The 21,411-nt window shown below is 41.4% G+C and overlaps 2 protein-coding genes across 3 annotated transcripts; one reads left to right on the forward strand and one right to left on the reverse strand.

The window, feature by feature from the left end:
- Positions 1 to 6,274: 6,274 nt before the first annotated feature.
- LOC117247730 (bone morphogenetic protein 2) lies at positions 6,275 to 9,910 on the forward strand. Its single transcript, XM_033612353.2, has 5 exons — positions 6,275 to 6,587; positions 6,824 to 6,963; positions 7,176 to 7,292; positions 7,449 to 7,638; positions 9,420 to 9,910. Exons 1-5 carry the CDS (start codon positions 6,275 to 6,277, stop codon positions 9,833 to 9,835), a joined length of 1,176 nt encoding a protein of 391 aa, XP_033468244.1. The 3' UTR covers positions 9,836 to 9,910.
- Positions 9,911 to 11,198: 1,288 nt separating this feature from the next.
- On the reverse strand, positions 11,199 to 20,850 carry LOC117247218 (uncharacterized). Of its 2 annotated transcripts, none has more exons than XM_033611588.2 (3): positions 20,697 to 20,850; positions 20,518 to 20,611; positions 11,199 to 19,173 (listed from the first exon to the last, which is right to left on the reverse strand). In XM_033611588.2, exon 3 carries the CDS (start codon positions 19,038 to 19,040, stop codon positions 12,393 to 12,395), a length of 6,648 nt encoding a protein of 2,215 aa, XP_033467479.2. In that variant the 5' UTR covers positions 19,041 to 19,173; positions 20,518 to 20,611; positions 20,697 to 20,850; the 3' UTR covers positions 11,199 to 12,392. The 2 variants fall into 2 exon arrangements, with proteins under 2 accessions (XP_033467479.2, XP_033467480.2); XM_033611589.2 differs by having other exon boundaries at positions 20,518 to 20,614.
- Positions 20,851 to 21,411: the final 561 nt, after the last annotated feature.

A 21,411-nucleotide genomic window follows, 5' to 3' on the forward strand; every position in this document is an offset into this window, starting at 1 on the left:
TCAGTTCTCAGGGAAAAATACATCAAGCTCACCATTTACAACAGGAGACACACAGAAGTTAGTCTGTTAAAGTCCTGACACTTCAACAGCCGAGGACTTAAACCTAGATCAATGGATTTTAGACGACAAATGTTCAACTATACAATAAATATGAATACATGTACATATAAATAGCTTGCCTATAAAAAGCTTTGTGCTGCTTTCAAAACAAACCCTACTGTTTATTTCTGACATTATCCAAACTTTGTTCAAGACACCATGAAAATATCAAATCAATTTAAATCAAAAATTAAAACCACAGGAATTGCATTCATGAGGTTTTCATATGGGAAGAGTAATAGTCATATCATTTTAAAACAATGAGACCCTTTGATGAGACACTTAAATTACATGGCACATTAAACCATATACTGAAATATGATCATACTTATTATCAATGAAACAGAGGATCCAGTGCCTCTTGTTTTCGCCTTGCCTGAGTCAACAGCACCATCTGCTGTCCAAGTACGAGCACTGCATTCATCTCGTAGCAAGTTAAAACCGACAAGGTGGTGTCCAGTTTGTAAGAAGCAAGAAGAGGCAGAGGCCATCCGTACATTAGTCTTGAGGTTTCTAAAGCTTTGGCAAAGTAATGTTGAAATGAGATTTTGGTGTAAATAGAAGTGTAGGGGAAATCAGTGTCAGAGGAACAGGACTCAGTGTCATTCTGTCGTGTCTTACTGAGACATCATTAGTGTTATTAGTGCTGGATTTAAAATATGAGAATGTACTTTTGTCAAGTGTCAGAGTTAATATGACGCAAGGTAAGCTGGTAAAATAAAGTAAGACAAATTTGGCTTAAACGGTGCTGAAAACAGTGGTTGGTTTAAATTGTTCTGCTTCCAGCAGTTTGACTAGAAGGGTGCTTTCACACCATGGAAATTCTGACCAATCAAGAGCAGCTTTCTCACACAAGGCATTTTATCTGGTCCGCTTGTAAATGCTGCAGTGAGAGCACGAACCAACTCTAGGCAATTATGCAACTTTTTAAGGAAAGTTCGGACCAAGTTCGGACCAAAGCAAGTGAACTCTAGGTCTGAAAGCACCCTAAATAAGGATATTAGGAGGCCAATGGCAAAGAATATAGGAAAGAATATAGGCCTGTCACACCAGTTCATACAGGTCACAGGGGTAAGCAACCTGCAGCTCCAGAGCCACATACTGCTCTTTCACCCCTCACCAGTGGCTCCCTGTGGCTTTGACAAAAAAATATGTAAATAAAAATGATTATTTCTTAACATTTTACATTTTATTTATCATCGTTGTAAACCTTGAGAAGTTCTTACATACTCCAAATGTAAAAAAGTGTAGCCTATACCTCAAAAAGAAAAATGTTTTAACATTTCATCAACTAAAATGTGCATCATATGTCTAAATTTTGCCAAACCTCAATAGCAGTAGCTAGTCTTGAGTCTCCCTAGCTAGGCTAGCTATGGATTCCAAATCCAGAGGAGGAAAAGACTTGGTGGAAAATAATAGGGTGTGGACAGATTTGTTTGCCTTAACCACCAACACTGCAAAGTTAAAGTACCGAATAATCATAAAAAGCCCACTGCAGCCCCCTTGTGGTAAAATGTATTAATGAATGCCCATTTAGACTATTAATAATGTTGATTGGCTAATTTAGATTTAATAGGGTGTGTTACCTTCATACAAAGCTTTTTAAAATTTATATTACAAAATATACATATATACAAAAATGTAAAGGCTAATATCTTAGTTATCTAAAAGTCTAGTTGGATGATTCATCATGTTAGCTAGCTGGGTAAAGGTTTAACTTCTGATCTGGCTCCATTCAAATGAGACAGCTGTGCTTTTTTTCCCCCACGGTCCTCAAGTCAGTTTGAACATGGCCCAAAACATCTAGCCTGCAATGTTTCTACAAGGACGAGGGTCAAAGCAACCCTTCATGCCGGGTTCACACTACATGATATCAGCCTGATTCTAGCCCAACGCAGCGACGTACGGTGTTGACTCGGATCATTAACGACAATGAGTGCCATACGCCATAATGCATCATTTAATACCATGTCGTGTGTCATAGTAGACAACAACTGACAGCATCTAGAATGCCTCACGATGTCTCGATGGAAAATCTAGCATGATTAATTTTCTTTTTGTCGTTCACGACTGCTCCCGTCACAGCCATCATTTTAAGCAATAGGAGCCCAGAGCAATCTGTTGCCGTAGACAACTGTACGGCAACAAGACCCCAGGCTTTTTGATATTTCCTCTAGGAATGTTACCACACAGAGTAAAAGGGGGAAATGATGGTGTGAAATGGCAGAGGCACTTTATTAACCTGGTGAGTACTGCCTTTAGCATCAGGCTAGCAAACAATGTTATTTATTCATAATGGAGTATATAAAGTAATAACATTAACAAATAGAGGTGGGGCTTTTACTTACAACAACTGCAGAGGCTCCCAGCTTCATTTGAAACAGACTACATTATAAACGGGCTGTTATTTATTATTCCCTCAGTATTTTTCTATTTTTACTTTCAATACGCTCACATTTGCCTCAATAGTGACAAACTAATTCAAACTCAACACTTCCTGTACCAGTATAAAATTAAAAGCCCATTTTAATTTTGGTTACGAGAATCCCTTCATTTTCTAAGCAGGCTTTTATTGTGAAACATTTGCAGGAACATGTTGTGGAGGATTCAGTGACTTGCATAGTTTGCATGTGCTACTTCAGTTGTAGCTCCTGCCATCCGGTGGCACTTTTTACCTTACTACAATAACATTTCGGCTGGCACATGAACAGACACAGCGACTGAAATCATAATAAAAGTAATAACAATAGCACACCGGGGATGTTCGGTCATGGACCAATGTGTAGTCTGTCATGTCTATCGGCCAAGTCACGGCACGATTTTATGACTCCACAATTGTCTAATTTGACAAAGTGTCTGTTGGAACAGACACAAATGTCATGTAGAGTGAACCAGGCATACATTTGACAATGTCGATATCTGTGTGCTGCTTGGTGTTGTAATACAGGCCAAATCATGTAATGTACCTTAAAAATGGTAACATCAGACAATTTTTACCTCTGGCAGCAGAAGTGAACATTAGTCATCATCAACATCTGTAGTGTCATGGTTTGATGAAGACCGTTTAATTGAATTCAGTTTAAAAATAACCTTCACTGGGAACCTATTTGTTGCCGTTTGCGCGAAGGAATTATAAGTGTGTGACTGGCTGGTAACAGTGAGGTCATGAGTGTTGTCGTCACCATAAGGGTGCCAGGCAACCAGCTGGAGGTCACCGCTCCCATCCAGGACACATTCACCAGTAAAACCACCAGGCTAGCTGTTTCCCCCAGTCTTTATTCTAAGCTAAGCTAACTGTCTCCTGACTGTAGCTCCACATTTAACTGACAAAAGATAAGAGTGGTATAAATCGTCTCATCTAAGGAGGCAAATTTCCCAAAATGTCAAACTATTCCTTCAACCTAAAAATAACATTCTACCAGGGGCGATTCTAGGATCAGAGGTTTAGGGGTGCTGAGCATCCAGAGAGCTGCCCAGCCAGGCAAAATAAATTTCACTGTTTTGTACATTTTAACTCAATTTCATTCCCACATTTGTGAAAGTAAAGCACAACACTTTTTAGGAAAGTCTGTGACTAAACCATCAAATCTGATAAAGGTTATTTAAATGCTGAGCCACGGCAAAAGAGGAATGGATTGGAATCTTCAAAGAAACATATCGTAACCCTAATTTCTGGGGGAAGACAACTCATTTTGATACAGGGTGCTGTATTTTTGTTGTTAAAATATTACGTTGCAACCAAGTACTGTATGGTTTTGACACTTTTTTGGCTTGTTAAAAAGGGACATATAGTAAAAAAATAAATAAATAAAAAATCTCTCAAATTTTAGGGGTGCTGGGATTCAATTTAGGGGTGTTTCAGCACCCCCAAAAATCAGCTAGAAACGCCCGTGCATTCTACTGTATCTTTCTCTAAAATGAGATACAAAAACTCCTGTCTGTGGCTCCCAGCTCCATCACACAAGTTGCTGTATATCTGTAAATTCAGCCACGTGCACAGGACACCATCGTCTGTCCTGAGCTGCTGGTGAAGCTCCAGTCTACGTCAGAGGGCTTCCCTTTAAGTCTATCTGTGATCAGCACATTGTCAGTGTAAACATTTGAGGACATCCCACACCCAGCAGCTGTCTCATATACGTTCACGTGGCAGATGTCACACACAAACACACATACAGTACACAGGAAGACACACTGCCAACATGTTAGTCGTTCAGCTGTGTTTCTCTCCCCTGCACCTTTAAGTAATGGCGTCCTCAGTATCTCATTTCCACCCCAAACACACACTTTTTCTTCCTGATATTTACCCTTAACTTCGTCATTAGCATATGCGTTTCTTGAAAAGTGTTTTTAATAATAAAAAGGACATTATGAAGCATTAAATAAAGACAAAATGCTGTTTTAGCAAATCCAATCATCATGTGATGCTGGTATCTTGTTGTTTACAGTGTTTATAGCCATAATCTATCCTGTGGCTTATCTGTCAGTGTGGCTGCTAAGTGACACAAGAGAGATCAAAAAAAGGCCAATTCACTGTGGGGGCCTTAAACATGAGTAATGGCCCCTAAATGAGGGGATCATCATTCCTGTGTGATCGCCACTAGTTTGATTAACAATTGGGGAGAGAGTGCGGGTGTTGATCAGCATGATGGTCTTGGGAATTTGATCCCTTTTGTTCGCCCTGATTGATGGGAGATCATCTCGGATTCATCTTAACGGAGGAATAAACGTGTCATTGCGATTTCGGTGTCAGCTCTGAGTCACTGTCCAAACGGACACGATGACCGGCTGCGTGTTTTGTGGGAATGTGCGCATTAACAAGCAGCTTTTGAAAACGCGTTTCATTTGCGTCACGGCTCCTCTTGTTCGTTTGCTCTCTCGCAACTGGCCTCATACTGATAACAGGCGACTGGGGCCGAGAAACACATGACGTGCAGCACCGGCGACAAAACATCATTATGGGATAACTTTATTTGGTTGGCCCGCTAATTGGGCCCATTTATAAAACAACTGTAAAGCAGCAGTGTGGAGAGAAAAAAAGATCCCTCTCCGTATTTAGGTTTAGTCCTTCATATTTAATGTTGAATTAATTTATTTCATCATAATATTGCCACATATTTGTAAATATCATCAAACATGTTGACTGTTGTTTTTATTCACTATTTGTTTTTTTATTTATTCAATAATGCATCCCTATAGATACTATTTTGTAGACCAATAGTTTCCATGGTGACTCCTATCAGCAGTGCCAGACCTCTTGGTACCCTAGTGAACCCCCCCTATAATAATAATAATAATAATAATAATAATAATAATACGTTTTTTATAACACATAACATATAATAATCATATAATAATATTATTGATAATTAAGATTGAAAAAACTGTATATGATACAACACAAGTATAATAATTAAAATTGTAGTGATAATAAATATTGTTATTATTTAATAATTATATAATTAATTAAAATTGTTATCATTTATTTTTGTTGTTGTTTTTATAATCTTTTTTATTTATTGTATTTATTAGTGACAAGAAAAAGAGTGAATGAGAAGTCAACAAAAATAAACTACTTGGCTAACAAACAATAAAAAGATAAATAAACAAGAGAATATGGTATGTGCAAATTTCTTCTTGTTGTTTCCATACTGCACCCTAGGTGGCTTTAGTCTTTTTTCAGTTTCTCTTACTCATTTCCCTTATATTTTATTTTTGTTTGTTTGTTTGTTTGTTGTTTGAATGTAAAAAGAAAATGGAGCCCACCTTTGGGTGTCATCCTGGAGGACTCCCTTTAGGAAGATCCGCCACTGTATCAGAAGGATTTATGACTTTATAAAGTTATCTTTTGACTTCAGTGACTTAAAACATGTCTCTGCTTCCTGATAATATTTGGTTGAACGGGTGAAATTAGACAAATGGCCTCTGACCTACTGTAAACTGGAGCTACAAATGAAGCAGCATTAGCCATTTATTTATTTATTTTTTATCTTTATAGCTGACTCTCGGGTCATTTTCACCTTTCCTTTGTGTGTTTCCACCATCATCACCATCAATCACGGCCCAATCATCTCCTGGTGTTAGCTGAATACAGGGACAGCCTGTTATCAAAGGCAGCGGGGTGGCCCTTATCACCCACCGTCCCACAGCTCCACAGCTCAGTCCACTCTCACTAAATATGACAACAGGAGCTCTGCGCCTCTGGCTCGTCCTCGCTGTCCAGCTGAGATGCGTCACGCTGCTGGCCATCCCGCTGGACAGAGGGACCTCAGGGCGGCAGGACGGGTTGGATGCGACGAGCGCGGCGAGTGAGAAGCTGGACGCGTTGTTCCATCTGAAGGATTTACCTCGGGGTCCAGCGGTGGCTCCGCACAAGAAGGCTCCTCAGTTTATGTTGGATCTGTTTAACGCGGTGACAGTCTCTGATGGACGCCCGAGGAGCCAGAAGGAGATTTTGGAGGGAAACATAGTGCGGAGTTTCGAGGATAAAGGTGAGTAACACTGACGTGTACCCAAAAATGTACTTTGGAAAAAATTAAGCCATACAGCAGCATTCAGTGTCACGGATTACAGTGCGTAATTGTTATCCAAACGCGCAATTGCGCACCATTACGCGCGGCTAATAACCCCGTTGAACAGCCTATTTTAAACACTTTGATACATGTATTCATAAAAACACTAATTAAGTGTTTCATTAAAGGTATGTTTGGTGTTTTTCCGCCTGCAGGTCATGCTGGAGAGAGGTTTCACTTCTTCAACCTGTCGTCTTTCGGCAGAGAGGAGAGAATGATAAAGGCGGAGTTCCGCTGGTTCAGAAAGAAACAGAAGTTTTACCTCGGAAAATCATTTGGGCCTCATTTCTATAAGGTAAAATACCTTGTGGTGATGATTTTTAATCTGTTTCATCTTGATATTTGAATTTCGAGTAAGTGAACATCAGCAATGAGTTATAATAATATTTTGGTGCTAGAGATAGATAGATTGATAGATAGATAGATAGATATATAGATAGATAGATAGATAGATAGATAGATAGATAGAACTTTATTTAGTGAACTAACAGCTTTGTGACTGTCCAGGTGGATCTGTATGAGGTGCTGGACAGCCGAGTGAAGCCATGGAGAGGAAACCTCATCACCTCCAGACTGGTGCCCCTCTACACACAGGGATGGGAAGTCTTCAATGTCACTCAAACGGTAACACCCTCTCTATTTTGGGTTTAATTTGTTGTATTTTTAAAAAAGATTTAATAAAAATATTGTAAATAATTTGTCAAATTTATTCACACTAAATAACTGTTTATGAGGTCTTTCCAATGTGTTTAACCCGTTCAATTGTGCTCTGAATGTCAGGTGTCCAAGTGGATCCGCAACAGCCAGGAGAATAATGGCATCCTTGTGGTGACCACACTTCCCTCTGGTAACTGGATGGAGTCACTGGTGTCCTCGTCCAAGCAGAATGGAGAGCTGACAAATACAAACTCCTACTTGGTCATATTCTCAGACGACGGGAGGACAGGAGCATCAAACCAGTCATACCTAGGTAAGGTGAAGGGTGTGATACATAGGGTGTAAGATTGTGGGTGTGAGAGGGTAATTAAAATAAAATGCAGAATAAACCAAAAATCTGTGAGATATGTTTGAAATCAGTTTCAAATTAGCTGAATTTTATTTTAGATTTGATATTCATAATGGCGTATAACACATTTTATGCCAAATTTTATTCCAATGTCACTTTTCATGACAGTGTTGTCACCAGCCTCTCACCTTTCAGCTAATCACATGTCCCCTCACCCCCTGAAGCTGCTTAAGTTCAACAGCTGCTACCAAATTTAGCCAGTTAGCTCCTGTTAGCTAGCTAGAGCCACAACAATGCTGAAGTAATTCTGAAGCAACCATTAGTCTCCTGCTATAAATAAACTCAGCGCACAGACATGGGGAATAAACTTCTGTACTTTTCAAGCCTTAACTTAAAATTTTATTTATTTATTTAACCAGATATGTCCTATTGAGATCAACAATCTCTTTTACAAGGGGGACCAAGAAAAAAAAAAGTTACAGGCAAACAACCACACAATAAAAACATAATAGATACACATGTAGGAATACTAGAGCAGCTACGCACAATGACAAGAACCAACCGGCTCAGTTATCCTTGTACTTATGAGAGCTTTAAAATCAGGCAGAGAGACCAATTCATGTAGTTTCAAATCTTCTTGAAGGCTATTCCAAGCGAGAGGAGCATAAAAGCTTTCTTTCCCAGTTTAGCCCATACACTAGGAACAGACAATAAAACTAAACCTTGAGACTATACCAGTGACTGAGCCTACGAAAGGTCAAAGAAGGCCAACTGGCCCTGGAATAAAGCGCACAGTGATGAGTTAGGGCTTTACAATTTGTAGCAAATCTCAGTGCACAATGCAAATAATGTGCAGATGCAATTGTGTACAACAAATCACCCTAATCCAGAACTGGTAGAAACCACCCACAGACAGACCATTTGTATATGAATCAATCGTGATGTGCTACCTTCAATTCATGAAGAAAACTTTGCTTTTCACGTATACCAACAACAGATAACAGCAAACAAATTGATTTGTTGGTTGATTGGGGACCACGTTTCGGCAAAACTATATCAAACATATTTACTTGAATTATACGGCACAAGTTGTGTGAGAGTTTGTGAACAGTTACTTTGAGGTAGTTTGCTTCTGTAAATGTGGTCCCCAGCCTCTGTGGAGGCACAGAGTTTTCTTCACAAGTTCAAGGTAACACCATGCGACTAGATAATTTACAGATGGTCATTTTGTGGGTGAGCAGCAGAGCTAAATGACTCATATATTGGCCGTGTGTCTTCCTGTGATGTATGTGATTGTGTTCCTCTGTTCACGTGTACTGTATGTGTGTTTGTGTGTGACATCTGGCATGTGAACGTATATGAGACAGCTGCTGGGTGTGGAATGTCCTCAAGTGTTTACACTGACAATGTGCTGACCACAGATCGACTCAAAGGGAAGCTCTCTGACGTAGACTGGAGCTTCACTGACAGCTAATACTTCACCCACAAAATGACTCAATGTATAAAGATTAGTCATGCTGTTACCTTTCATACATGAAGAAAAGTGAACATGGCAAACATATTGATATGTTGATTGATTGGGGACTGTGTCGAAACATCCAAGTCTAATCTATCGAGTCACATGCCCAGTACTTCCCACAGTATCATTAGTACTAGAGTTTGGCATATTACAGATGCTAAAAATGTAGTTTCTTTTGTTTATGTTGCTATTCTCACCCAATGTGATCGCCTTCCTCTTTCCATAGGACAAGCCCAGCCTGCAGCAGCAGCCGCCGAGCTCCACGACCATCGCAGTAGGAGACGACGTGCATCTCCAGGTTTCCTGCCCCACAGCCGCTCCCAGTCCTGCCAGCGGGTTCCCCTCTTCGTCGACTTTGAGGAGATTGGCTGGTCCGGCTGGATCATCTCTCCCCGGGGATACAACGCCTACCACTGCAAAGGCTCGTGCCCGTTCCCACTAGGGGGAAGTCTCAGGGCGACCAACCACGCCACAGTGCGCTCCATTATGCACGCGCTCAAGCTCTCTGGTGATGAAGTGGGAGCACCCTGCTGTGTTCCCGACAGACTCCAATCCATCAGCTTATTATATTTTGATGATGAGGAGAATGTGGTGTTGAAGCAGTATGACGACATGGTGGCGTTGAGCTGTGGCTGTCACTGACTGGGTATGCATCTCCTGTGCTCTTTAACACTGGGACAATGAGAGATTGGGAGATGATGGTTTGCTGAAGTTCATCAAAACACTTTATTTTCATGCATATGTTTAAATATTGTATTATTTTGAGAAATAAAACAACTATTCCTTAGCTTTTATCAGTGATCCTTTGTCTAGTTTAGTCCTGGGATTCCAAAACTTCTTATAAGATGATGCCCAAATGGATTAACAATAGACTAATGCCAGAGTTTAAAACTCTTTAAGGATAAACCATGCAGGACTTTCCTAAAAAACAATGCAAGACTCATACTAAGTAAACCCTCTTAAAAATCACTTATGACCCACTCTCAGTGTGTGGCGGTGTAATTATCTGCAGAGACTCTGGCTTCTGCCTGGATTTTCTTATTGTTTTCTTATTTTCTTTGTTCAGGACATTTATGTGCGTGTACCCCCACAGCCTCAGGTGAGGTGAGGTTTCATAAAAAGGTAGCGACAGCAGGCATCCAAGAGACACAGCACCAAAAAACTTCCAATATAGTGAGGTAAAATGCCAAATGAGAGTGAATCTGGGGTTGATTCTCACCTGTATTTTCACTGGCGTATGTGTTTACAAACAGTAGCCTGTAATCCTGCATAGTATACTTTTACTTAGTTTTTGTTCGTAGTTTTGGATCAGTAATATTTAGTCATTTCCAGACGGAAAGAATCGTCCAAACAGGCTCTGCATTTCCTCTTAATTTGTTATTTAGTTGTGCACATTATTAAATCAAAGCAATACACAGGCTATCATTCACTTTCTTATGAAGTTCACTTCTGTTGTTACAGTAACTGACCAGCAGATGGCGAGATAGAGCTATGTTGGAAGATACAAACCTATTCCTTTACTGTAATTCTGCTGAAACTGGGAGTTTGGGGTCCTCCCCCAAGAAATTTTAGGCATTTAACACTTAATTTCCTGCATTCTGTGATTTTTTATGCACCAAGTTTTGCCTTTTCTGCATCCATTTATGGTGGAAATGTCTTTAATTTCATCAAAATAAAGTTCTCTACTACTTTGATGTTCAGGTATCTGGATCAGATGGTGATTGTATTTTGAAAACTGGACTCAAAGTACATAAATAATAAGCATAAGCAATTACAGAACCACTTTGAACCTGTTTCAAATTAGAAATTTTAAATCAAGGAGGAGTTATTTGCCCAGCTGTCAAAAACATTTGTGAACATGTGGGTTTCATTGCTTGCTAACAGCATTAAATAAAAAATGGCACTTTTATCTGTTATTGAATTATAAATTAATCAGCAATCTGAACCTATGCTACAAATGAAGAATGTCAGTGCAGCGGTATGAATAACATCAGCACAATAAAAGTCTGTAGCAACAGTTGTTTTTTATTGGAATGGATCACAGACACAATACAACCCTGCTTTTATTCTAGTTTAGAAAAATGCCAATGCAACCAACGTGCGAAACCAATTCTCCTTCATGTCCTCTGCGTATTAAAAAACATTAATTGCAACAACGCCAGTTCAAGCTTTTAGACAGTATAAATGAAATTTGATTTGTATCAAACAGATTCAACAGGTATAACTGCAACTTCAACTTTAGCATGCAATATGTTAATTTTGTAGTTGTGTTAACATGATCAGTTCAAATCAGTAACATACAAATAAAAAACAATATTTTGAGTGAATTTTGTTTCAAGTATCTCTAATGATAAGTTAAGTGACTGCAAACTGTCCGGCAAAAAAGAAATTTCAAGGCAACAAACTTTGCAGGTAATAAAACAAAAAGCCACAATACCCGAAAAGCAGTGGAGACCCCAATACCACGGTAACTGTGTATAATAAACTCTCAGCATTTACAATAAATATTCCACATTTACATTCAAGCTTACCCTCTCTGTTTAAACTTAAATACATTATGTACATGGATCACCCATGTCCCTTATCTTTCTCAACAATTGCACATTATCTTACACAAATTGTTCAACTCACATTCAAACAACAGCATTCAACAATAATCAGAAATTCACAACTTCAATATCTCCTGTCAGTTTACACTTGAGTCAAACCCGTTTCTCTTTACAAAACCAGTCGAGGCCTCAGTAGCTTCACAAAGCCTGCGCAGCTTTTGTGTCTCATGTAAGTTAAGGCAAGTAAAGCAATACAAGGATCAGACGCTTAACCTTGAAAGAAAAATCCACCCTGAAACACTTCAACACTTTTCAAAATTAAACAGGTACTAGCTGTGGGGTAGTGGAAGCTGATGAGGTGGGTGTACTACTCAGTAGATTGGTAAATTACCAAAGAGGAAGTGGGTATACCCTCCCATAAACTCTAATGACTTTCTGCTGATAGGTGCTGATACTGTAAACGGCCAGAAAAAGAGGTGGGTATATCCAGTTTACATGCATATACTCTCCACAGGTGGGTACACTGTTATGGGCCAGAAAAAGAGATGGATATACCCCGTATAACTGCGTATACCCTCCACCATTCTACTGGGTATTGGCAAAACAGTGTAAACAGAGGATGGATTATTCCTTTCAAACCTCATGGCCTATCAGCTCGGACAGTCCAGCTCCTCAGTTCCTACAAACTCCCCTAACACGTGGTCATGTTGACCGTAGATGGGCTCTAAATATGGATGCCCCTCCTGACAGTGCATTTGCCTCAACCTTTCAACGTTTCTCTGCCCAAACCCCTCTGGCTCCATATGAGGGGCTTGAATGGTAGCTTTCTGAGCCATTGGAGAGAGAGGCACTGGGACAAAGCTGTGGTAAACAACCAGGGGTGGGGTCAAAACCTCCAAGGAGGATGCTTGAGGAACAGCGCCCTCTGGCGGCTGAACTGGCAGCTGCACATAGCTTCCTGTTTCAGGATCAAAGAAGGTTTTTGTCTTGACTTGTACGGGCATATCTACAAAGAAGTACTGCCCAGAGTCTGGATCCTGGAGGAGCTTACGTTGGGTCATAGGAAAGGACTGCGTAACAATGGTGTGTTCCATGCTAGACTGGCGTGAAAGCTGGCTAGTGTGGCTGTTGTGGCTTGACTGGCGGGAGAGGGTGGTAGGGTTGGGGGTAGGGTTAGGGTTAGGATTAGGGTATGCATCGATACTGTGACTCCTTCTGAATGGGTTGTCTCTGACCGCCTTGTCTCTAGCTCTGCCTCTCTGCTGAAGCTCATCCATGATGGATTTTTCAATGCGCTGAGTCCTTGGATCAAGCTTTTCATTGACTGATGTATCTGCACTGAGCCTGCGCTCCACTTTATCTCCTAGGTACCTATCAATGCTTTGTGATCGGTGGAATGGCTTGTCCGACATGGGTCTCTCGATGAGCTGAGCTTTGTACACCGGTACATTACTGATGACCCTATCACTACTGTAGTGCCTTTGCTCTGGCTTATCTCGAATGTGTCTGTTGCTGGTGCGTCCTTGCCTTTCTGTAACACTTGGTAGTGCTTCATTGCTCTGGTTATTGTTTTCCACAGAACCATGGCTCTCTCTCCGAGTTTTGTGGCGCACATCGGTTCTGTCGTGGTGCTGGTTTCCACTGTTGTGGTCTCTTCTTTCACTGGATTGTTGCTCACTCTGGTCATCACCCTTTTTGCCATGGTGACTTTCACTGTGATGATGGCCATCTTTAATCTTTTCTTTGTGATTTCTCTCACTGCTCTTGCTACTTCTACTGCTGCTGCTTTTGTGCTCAGACTTGTCACTCTTGTGTTTATCCCCTTTGTGTTTGCTGCTGCTTTGAGATGACTTGTGGGAGGACTTCTGGGCCTCCTCCTTCTTCATCCTTCTATTTGCCAACTTAATGGCTTTGAGAACAGCTTTTTCAGATTTGGGTAAGACAACTGGTGGTTTAGGCAGCCCTGTTTGGCTGTCATTGCCACTGCAGGGGGACCCAGACCGTTCACTGGGAACCTTTGACACTCCAGCACTAGTTCCCATTTCATCAGCTGTGTCAGCTGTACTGGTTGTTAGGCTCTCCACTCCCTCAGATGACAGAGTCACGCCAGACAATCTGTCATCCTCCTGTGGGACAGTGAGGAACCCTCCAGCTTGTGGTTTCTTTGGGTTTTCATTTTGTAGATTTGAAGGAGACAGGAGCAGGGGAGGTGAACTGATTGATGGAATCTCTTTAGGTTTGAAGATTTCAATTTGGATTGGTGCGCTGAATGGACTCTCTTTAGGTGCGAAGATTTCATCTGGGATTGGTGCGCTGAATGGAATCTCTTTACGTTTGAAGATTTCATTTGGGATTGGTGCGCTGAATGGAATCTCTTTAGGTTTGAAGATTTCATTTGGGATTGGTGCGCTGAATGGAATCTCTTTAGGTTTGAAGATTTCATCCGGGATTGGTGTGCTGATTGGAATCTCTTTAGTTTTGAAGATTTCATCTGGGATTGGTGCGCTGGACAGAATCTCTTTAGGTTTGAAGATTTCATCTGGGATTGGTGCGCTGAATGGAATCTCTTTAGGTTTGAAGATGTCATCTGGGATTGGTGCACTGGATGGAATCTCTGTAGGTTTGAAGATTTCATCTGGGATTGGTGTGCTAATTCTGATGGCGGGTTCATTAGCCAGAGGGAGCTCTGGAGTTTCCTTTACTTGATGTACCTCCTCTCCTTTTTCTGACCCACTCAGACTACCTCTTGGTGACCATGGTTGTATGGACTTCAACTTCAACTTATTACTGAAAGTGTTGTCTTTGACCTTAAATAAGGCAGGGATCCCCATAGGTGGTAAGAAAGTGTTAGAGGGTGACATTGGTGTCTGATTATGTTCGTCATGAGTTAAGCTTTGGCATGGTACTTCTGTCTCTTTTTGAGGAGACTTTACAACCTCCGCCTCGCTTTCATGATCACTTAAAGAATAATATTCTACTTCTGTCCTGTCCGAATCCTGTTTTGTGTTTCGTGAAAGATTTCGGATCAGGTCATCAACATCCTCCACCTCTCCAATCAAGTTCTCCAAAGAGTGGTAAACATTTGACTCAGTCTCTGTATTTCTGTGCAGGGCACTCTCCACAGAGAAGTAGGATGACTTTGAGGACAAGCTGGCTTGATCAGGAGGGCTCTGATTGATGCTGATGCCATTGACCAGTAGTAAGGGTGATATTATAGCTCTGGGCATTTCACCAATAGCGTCAGCATCCAAATTTATTTCCATGCTAGCTCTATTTATTTTGTCAGGTTCATCTGCTACTGAATTGTTAGTTACATTGTCATCTGGTGTGTTTAAATGGTCTGGTTTTAAAGGAGCTTTCCGCTTTACCTTACATGTTTCCTGTGCTCTGGCATTGATATTTTCAAATGTTGTTTCCATTGTGGGGCTATCTGCATGCAAGTCATTTGCCTTATATTCATGTCTTCTAGCCTCTGGTGATAAACACAATCTATTTTCAGACTGTGGGTATTCTGAAGGTAAACTGGACTCACATGATGCTCCATCTGTCACTGTAATAGATATTGCATTGTTTATCATATCCCACCTCTCTTTAACAGGATTGGTTTCATTTTGTCTAGATTCTCTTGTGGATGGGTCACTATCTACTTCTTGTCTTCCTAAGCTTGTACTCCTCATTTCTTTTAAGCGGACCTCACCATTTTCATATTTTACAAATTTAGTACAGATATCCTCTCCCTCTCCATCTTTTAAACTATCTGTGTCCATGGTAACACTTTCATCTCGTCTACTCCCTCCCTTTCTGCTCCTAGGAGGAACAGGTGGAACATCTCCCTTTTTGCCTTCATTTTGGTTCATCAGAGTCTCTCCGCTCTCTTCAGATATCTGTCTAATTATATTTCTCAAATTCACCTCTTCTGATTCATAGCTAGGATTATCAGTTTTTTCCATGCCAGATAGCGCTAACCTACCACCTGATCTGTGAGTTTCGCCAAGCCTAGGTTCAGTTTGCGACAGAATCTGTCTCATGTGATTGTGGTCTCTTAGATCACCTAACCTCTCCTTTAAATCTTTTTCTTTTAGTGTAAGAGTGTTGCCATTTTGTTTTTCCTTGTCCTCTGTCATAGAATCTTTCATAGCTTTTTTACGTTGCTCTACCCTTGTTACGTAACTTTCATCAGCATTCTTATCAAATATTGGATTTGCATCCTGCTCTGTGATTTTATGCTTTCTCTTCTGCCTGTCTGAGATGATCTCTTCAAGTGCCATTTTAGCCCTGTCATAATTGTCATTTATAAGTGCTTTGTTTAATATCACGTTAGTGTCTGTCTTTGTGAAAGTCTCCTGCTTGCTCTGAGCCTTCTCTTTTTGTGCAAATAGGTCTCTCTTAGCCATTGTGTTTCCTCTCATAGACAGCATACCCTTCTTAATATTCCTTAGCTCCCTTGAGATCAAATCGTTTTTAGCCCTCGTCTCCTCATCTATGTTTGTAACACCAAATTTTTTTATTGCATTATCAAGAAAACGATCGCCGAGCCTTACTCTCTCCAGCTCTTTCAAAGCATGCAAATCATTAATTATATGCTCGCTATCTCGCATTTCTCTGGGTGACATAATCTCCTCATGTGTCTCCATCCCTGTATTCACTTTCTGATCACCTTCTTCAAACTCCTCTCCTTGGTCATCATCTGTCAATGCGTACCTCTGATATTTTATGTATTTGTTCTGTCTGGCTGAGAACATATGTTTAGGTTTTCCCTGCTTCTGGATAGATTCATTTTCGTCTGGTGGTATTTCCGCTTTAGCATCCCCTGAATCACCATTAGCTAGCTTGTCAATAGTACGTGTTTGCTGTTTTTCAAGAAAGGAGAGCTGAATATCAGTTTTAGCAAAATTTCTCTTTGGAACTGGTGGTGGCTCTTTCTTGACATTACTCTTTTTGCCATCCAGGGTTGCCTCAATCCTGCTAGGAGATAAAACATTGTTATTTTCTTGTACCAAACTCTCCTTCTTGCTGCCAAACACTTTTGAATATTCAGTCTCATCTATTTCTTTCTTCCTTAGTTCATCTGTGTCTGAGGGCTTGCTGATGCTATCTGACTGAGCTGCAGATAGAGCTTTATTTTTGGCTGCATTAATTGCTTCCTTTGCTGCTCTGATCACATCCATTGTACTCATGGTTTGGCCACTGGTATCTTTTTCCTTAGGGCTGAAGTCTTTTTCTTTTGTGTCTTTTGCAGGTTGTTTTGCTTTGTTTGGTACATTTGGTGCTCTTTTCCCTACTGACAGATTTGATGACAACCCCTCTTTCTCAAGGGCATAGGGTGAAATTATGGGTGAACGGTCTTTGCTAAAATTTAAAGTATTTGGAGAAAGCCCTGTGTTTGTTGGCAGTGCTGTTGGAGAGAGTTTGTTTAGCGTGAGTGCTGATAGTTCATTTGCCTCAGTTGGTTGGTCTATGTGTATAGGAGCATTGGTGCTCAGAGGGACTTGGAGATATTTCATATCACTATCAACAGGGCTGGCTTTCTTGTACAAATTCAGGGAAGGGTAGTTTTGCTTTTTAGCCTTGGGACTCCTGCTCTTCTTTGAGTGTATAAGGGAGGAGATAGGATTCTCTTCACCATGACTACCTGCAGCCTCCTTTTTGGTTTGCAGTAGATTTGATAACAGATAATCATCTGAAAGAGGTCCATCAGTATCCTGCTTTGTAAGAACAACAGTTGGGCTGCTGATAGCTTCCAAAACAGGACTGCAAACTGTCTGTTCATCTTTTGAAATGGCAGGAGTACTTAACCCAGATGCATAGCCCTCAGAGCCAGCTTGTGGATATTTTGGTTGATCTGATTGTGGAGATTGGGTGCCACTCTCAGGCACTTCTAATGTTTTGAATTTAGGAGGGCTGTAGCGGCTTTTCACCCTTTTCCTGTTGTCCTTGAGGTTGAAGAGGATGCTGGAGGCGAGTGATTTGTAGCTGTCCCGCTTGATTGGAGGTTCAGGGGTCCCTTTGGCCTCAGAGTGTGGTCTCAGTGGGAGATCGAGGGCAGAGGGCGAGAGGACAGTTTGGAGGATTTCTGATGTATCTGTTGGTTGTCTGGAGGGAATAAGGGGAGTCATCAGCTGGCAGATGCTGAAGGGAGTCGATGCCAAAGAGCTGACTTCATCAATTGCTTTCACCTCTACCGATCTAGCTTCCTTTTTGACCAACCAAAGACTTTCATCTGCTGTTTTTGAACTATTTTCCTGAGGGGGTATCCCAGGCTGATTGACTGGAATCACACTTTTTGCCCTGGACCTGTTGCGCCTCCAGGGGGCAGCACTCCCATCCCCACCGTCTGATGTGCACCTCTTCTCAGCCGCAGTAGCTGAGGGCTTTGGCAGGACCTTAGGCGGAGGAGGGGGAGGGATGGGTTTAGGAGCAGTGGGAGGAGGGGGCTCAACTGCTGCTTTCTGGCATGACTGTGGCTCCTCTGTGTGCAGAGTCTCTTTTCTGTGTGCCTCTGTCAGCTCCTTGTAAAAAGGCAAGTCATACCATTTAGGGATGTTATCTGTGGGGAGAATAGAGGTGTCCTCTTGGCCAAAAGGGAACTGGTTAAAATCTCTCCATGACTGGAAAGGGCTAAACTCACTATGGAGGAAAAAGTTTTTGATGTTAAGTTTCTTTAGTTTGACAGTAGATTTCCCATTTTTGCTCTTTGAGGATTTCCCTGAGGGAAGGGCAGCATCTTTGCCTGTTTTGTTTGATGAACCATTTCCAGAGTGATGCTTATGGTGGTTCTTGTAATGTCCATCTGTGAGATTAGTGTGATAATCCGAGGAGAATTCAGATAGCTCTCTTTGGATGCTGCGAAGTGCAGACTTATCCCACGATTCTCCATTAGAGTCCGTCATACCTCCATTTTTGATCAACATCCCCTCACAGCTTTTCTCGGTGGCACTTAATGCCTTGAGGAAAGAAGACATGTTTGATATATTCTTCTGTTGCTGCTGTGTCCATGGCTGGGCATAGTTTTTATCATTTTTGCTTTGCCCTTGCTTTTTAGATTCCTTCTGATGAGCCTTTTTAAGAGGCTCCCCCGCCAAAGGTTTGTGGCAACTGAAAGGTGAGTATCCACACAAGAACTCGTCATTATAAACCGCGTCATCTCCAACGCAGAGACTTCGGAAGGCCCGATCCGTGAGAGTGCTGACCTCGCGATCGGTCTCGTCCATGAACAAGTCAGAGAAGCCATTGGGGAAGCGATGGTGGAGCATGCTCCCCACCCGGTGGCTCATGTGTCGCTTTTCCACACAGCTCATGATGTCAACAACCTTCTTTCTGTCTCGTGCATCACTTGACTTGCCTCCTCTACAGCTCCTGCAGCTCTGTAGATGTTTTGGTTTTCGTCCAGCTCAGGTTGTCATTAGGGAAGTGGTGGGATATGCAAACTTCCTAAAACGAGACAGTGAAATCAGTGTCAGTGTTTAAGAGTTTAAAGTTACTCACTCACACATTGTCAGCCATTATCAGACTTTGTTTGATAATTACTATAAAAGGTTTTGAACTCCGTAGTGGCACTGATGACCTTTATGTACATGACATATGCCAGCTTCAGCCATGCTGTCACTATGCAGGGAGCAGACAAACACTTCATGCCATGCGCTTGGCTATTTTAAGCACTGTATGGTGCCTTTAGCTGTGAGCACTAAGCATACTGTTGGTAGCTGGGTGAACAGCTCCTTGTCCATTTATAGGAATGTTATTAGGGAAGATAAGCATTTCTATTGTTCAGGTGTGTGCATGTCAAAGGAAGTACCCACACTTCACATTGGTCCCTTTCAAATTCAGTCATATCTTTTTCACTTTTAGTAGGTTGGTATTTAGACAATTTCTCTGGAAAGCTCCAGAACAAAATTCATGCCTGCAGGTTAACACCACAGAGGAAATGCATATAAATCATCACATCAGTCACAGAGCGCCTCAACAGCAGCTGCTCTACTGTAGCTTACTTTAGCTATCTGGGTGAGGTCTTAGAATAGCTCATTAACCCATTTATATGTCCTGACCTGGGAGCACAGCCATTGGCATATAACTCAACTCTTAAACTATCTGCATAACCATAACTCTCCTTATAAGCAGATGAGTTTGAGACAAATATAAACACAGACATTCAATGGTCCAATTGTGTATTTGATTGTATCTGTGCATTAAAAGTGTGTAGTTTGAAAGCAATCTCAGTTGTCATGAGATTCGTGTTCACAGATGAATATGATTTGAAGAGAGGTGGGTGAGTTCACAACAGCCAATAAGACAAATCATTATTATTATTATTGGAACCTAACAAGCCAGGTAACATTACTAGAAATTAATGACTTTACTGTATCTTGAGCTTGACTTACAGAATGTTTTGGCTTTCCAGGAGACTTTGGTTGCCAACAGTCTACCAGCTCTCATAACCAGAGATCAGTTAGCAGCCTTCGGTACTTTCCCAGCATATGCTCGTTTATTTATACCCAAGGAATGAGGTTGCCCAGTTAACTATACTGTATATAGGTGCAACCATTGAAATACAGTTTTAAAGTTTCCTCAACGATGTGTTAATATTGGTGTAAATTATAAGACAATTGTTATGTGTAATGATTTTATAGCAATAACATCCAGGAGCCCTTGTGCTGTGAGACTTTTTGGATATTAATGTCTTGCTCAAATGTGAAATTTCTTATATCTTATATTCTGTCTACTGGCCCTCATTTTTTTATGTCTGTACAAACATTCACGTTTACTCTGCTCCCTCACCTTCATGATGGGTCTTCCACGCCAACTGTAACCGTCCAGTCTAGACTTTGGTATCAAACACAGATCCTCAACGTAGATTCCAGTGCAGAGCCACCTGCTGACAATAAATTCTTGTTAGCAGTTGTCATTCATGGTAATAGGTCTTTCACTTGAAGTTGAAGAAACAAAAGAAAACTCACCAAAGTGAGTCAAGCCCTCAGATCCATGTTCAAATGCACTGGTGTGGCTAGGGTCCTGACAGCGAGCTCAGAAGATACCAAAATAGACGCACAAGTCAGTGTGGCCAAACTGAGCAGCAACACAGGACGCAGCTAGCTAGCTCACACTGGAGCAACCAGTGGGTGTCGAGTGGCAGGGCAAGGCAGGGCAGCAGGATGAAATGGACACTATCATTGGTTATTTTTGTAACTTAGCAGTGAGGGCTGATAGGCTCCCTCATGGACCATCTCTTTACTGTTAGGCACCTTTGAAGAGATGACAGGGCCTTCATGTCAATGAAGATGAGGTGTCAATACTTTAAGTCTCGGTGGACACAAAACAGACAGGTGGGGTGTACTCACCATTAGCCAATAATTAGCTTGTGACTCATTTTGCCTCTGTCACCCAGGGAAACAAGTTTTCTGATATAGCCCATTGCATCACAGAACTCCAAATTAGCATGACAGTCCCTGAAGTGGAGACTGGAAGCTGGAGGTGGCTGGATGTCTGCTGACTAATATGACTGTGACGGGGCTGGGCTAATTCTTGTTGCTCAGACTTTGTTTACAAGGCCGTGTTATGGACATGAAAGTGTGTGACTGGATAGTCTAGTTTTAGGACCAATGCAGCTGTTGTTGCTGCGAGATGAAGCTGAAATGGAGGGAGACATTTTGTTGACTTGTGATCCTTTGTGAG

Source organism: Epinephelus lanceolatus, chromosome 21, assembly GCF_041903045.1.
Source record: "Epinephelus lanceolatus isolate andai-2023 chromosome 21, ASM4190304v1, whole genome shotgun sequence".
In the NCBI taxonomy this organism is placed as follows: Eukaryota; Metazoa; Chordata; class Actinopteri; order Perciformes; family Serranidae; genus Epinephelus; species Epinephelus lanceolatus.

Excerpts from the sequence above, each read along its gene's own strand:
- LOC117247730 (XM_033612353.2), top strand. The coding sequence starts at position 6,275 with ATGACAACAGGAGCTCTGCGCCTCTGGCTCGTCCTCGCTGTCCAGCTG. Across the intron at positions 6,588-6,823 it reads GCGGAGTTTCGAGGATAAAG|GTCATGCTGGAGAGAGGTTT; the intron begins GTGAGTAACACT and ends TTCCGCCTGCAG. Across the intron at positions 7,293-7,448 it reads TCTTCAATGTCACTCAAACG|GTGTCCAAGTGGATCCGCAA; the intron begins GTAACACCCTCT and ends TCTGAATGTCAG.
- LOC117247218 (XM_033611588.2), bottom strand. The coding sequence starts at position 19,040 with ATGAGCTGTGTGGAAAAGCGACACATGAGCCACCGGGTGGGGAGCATG.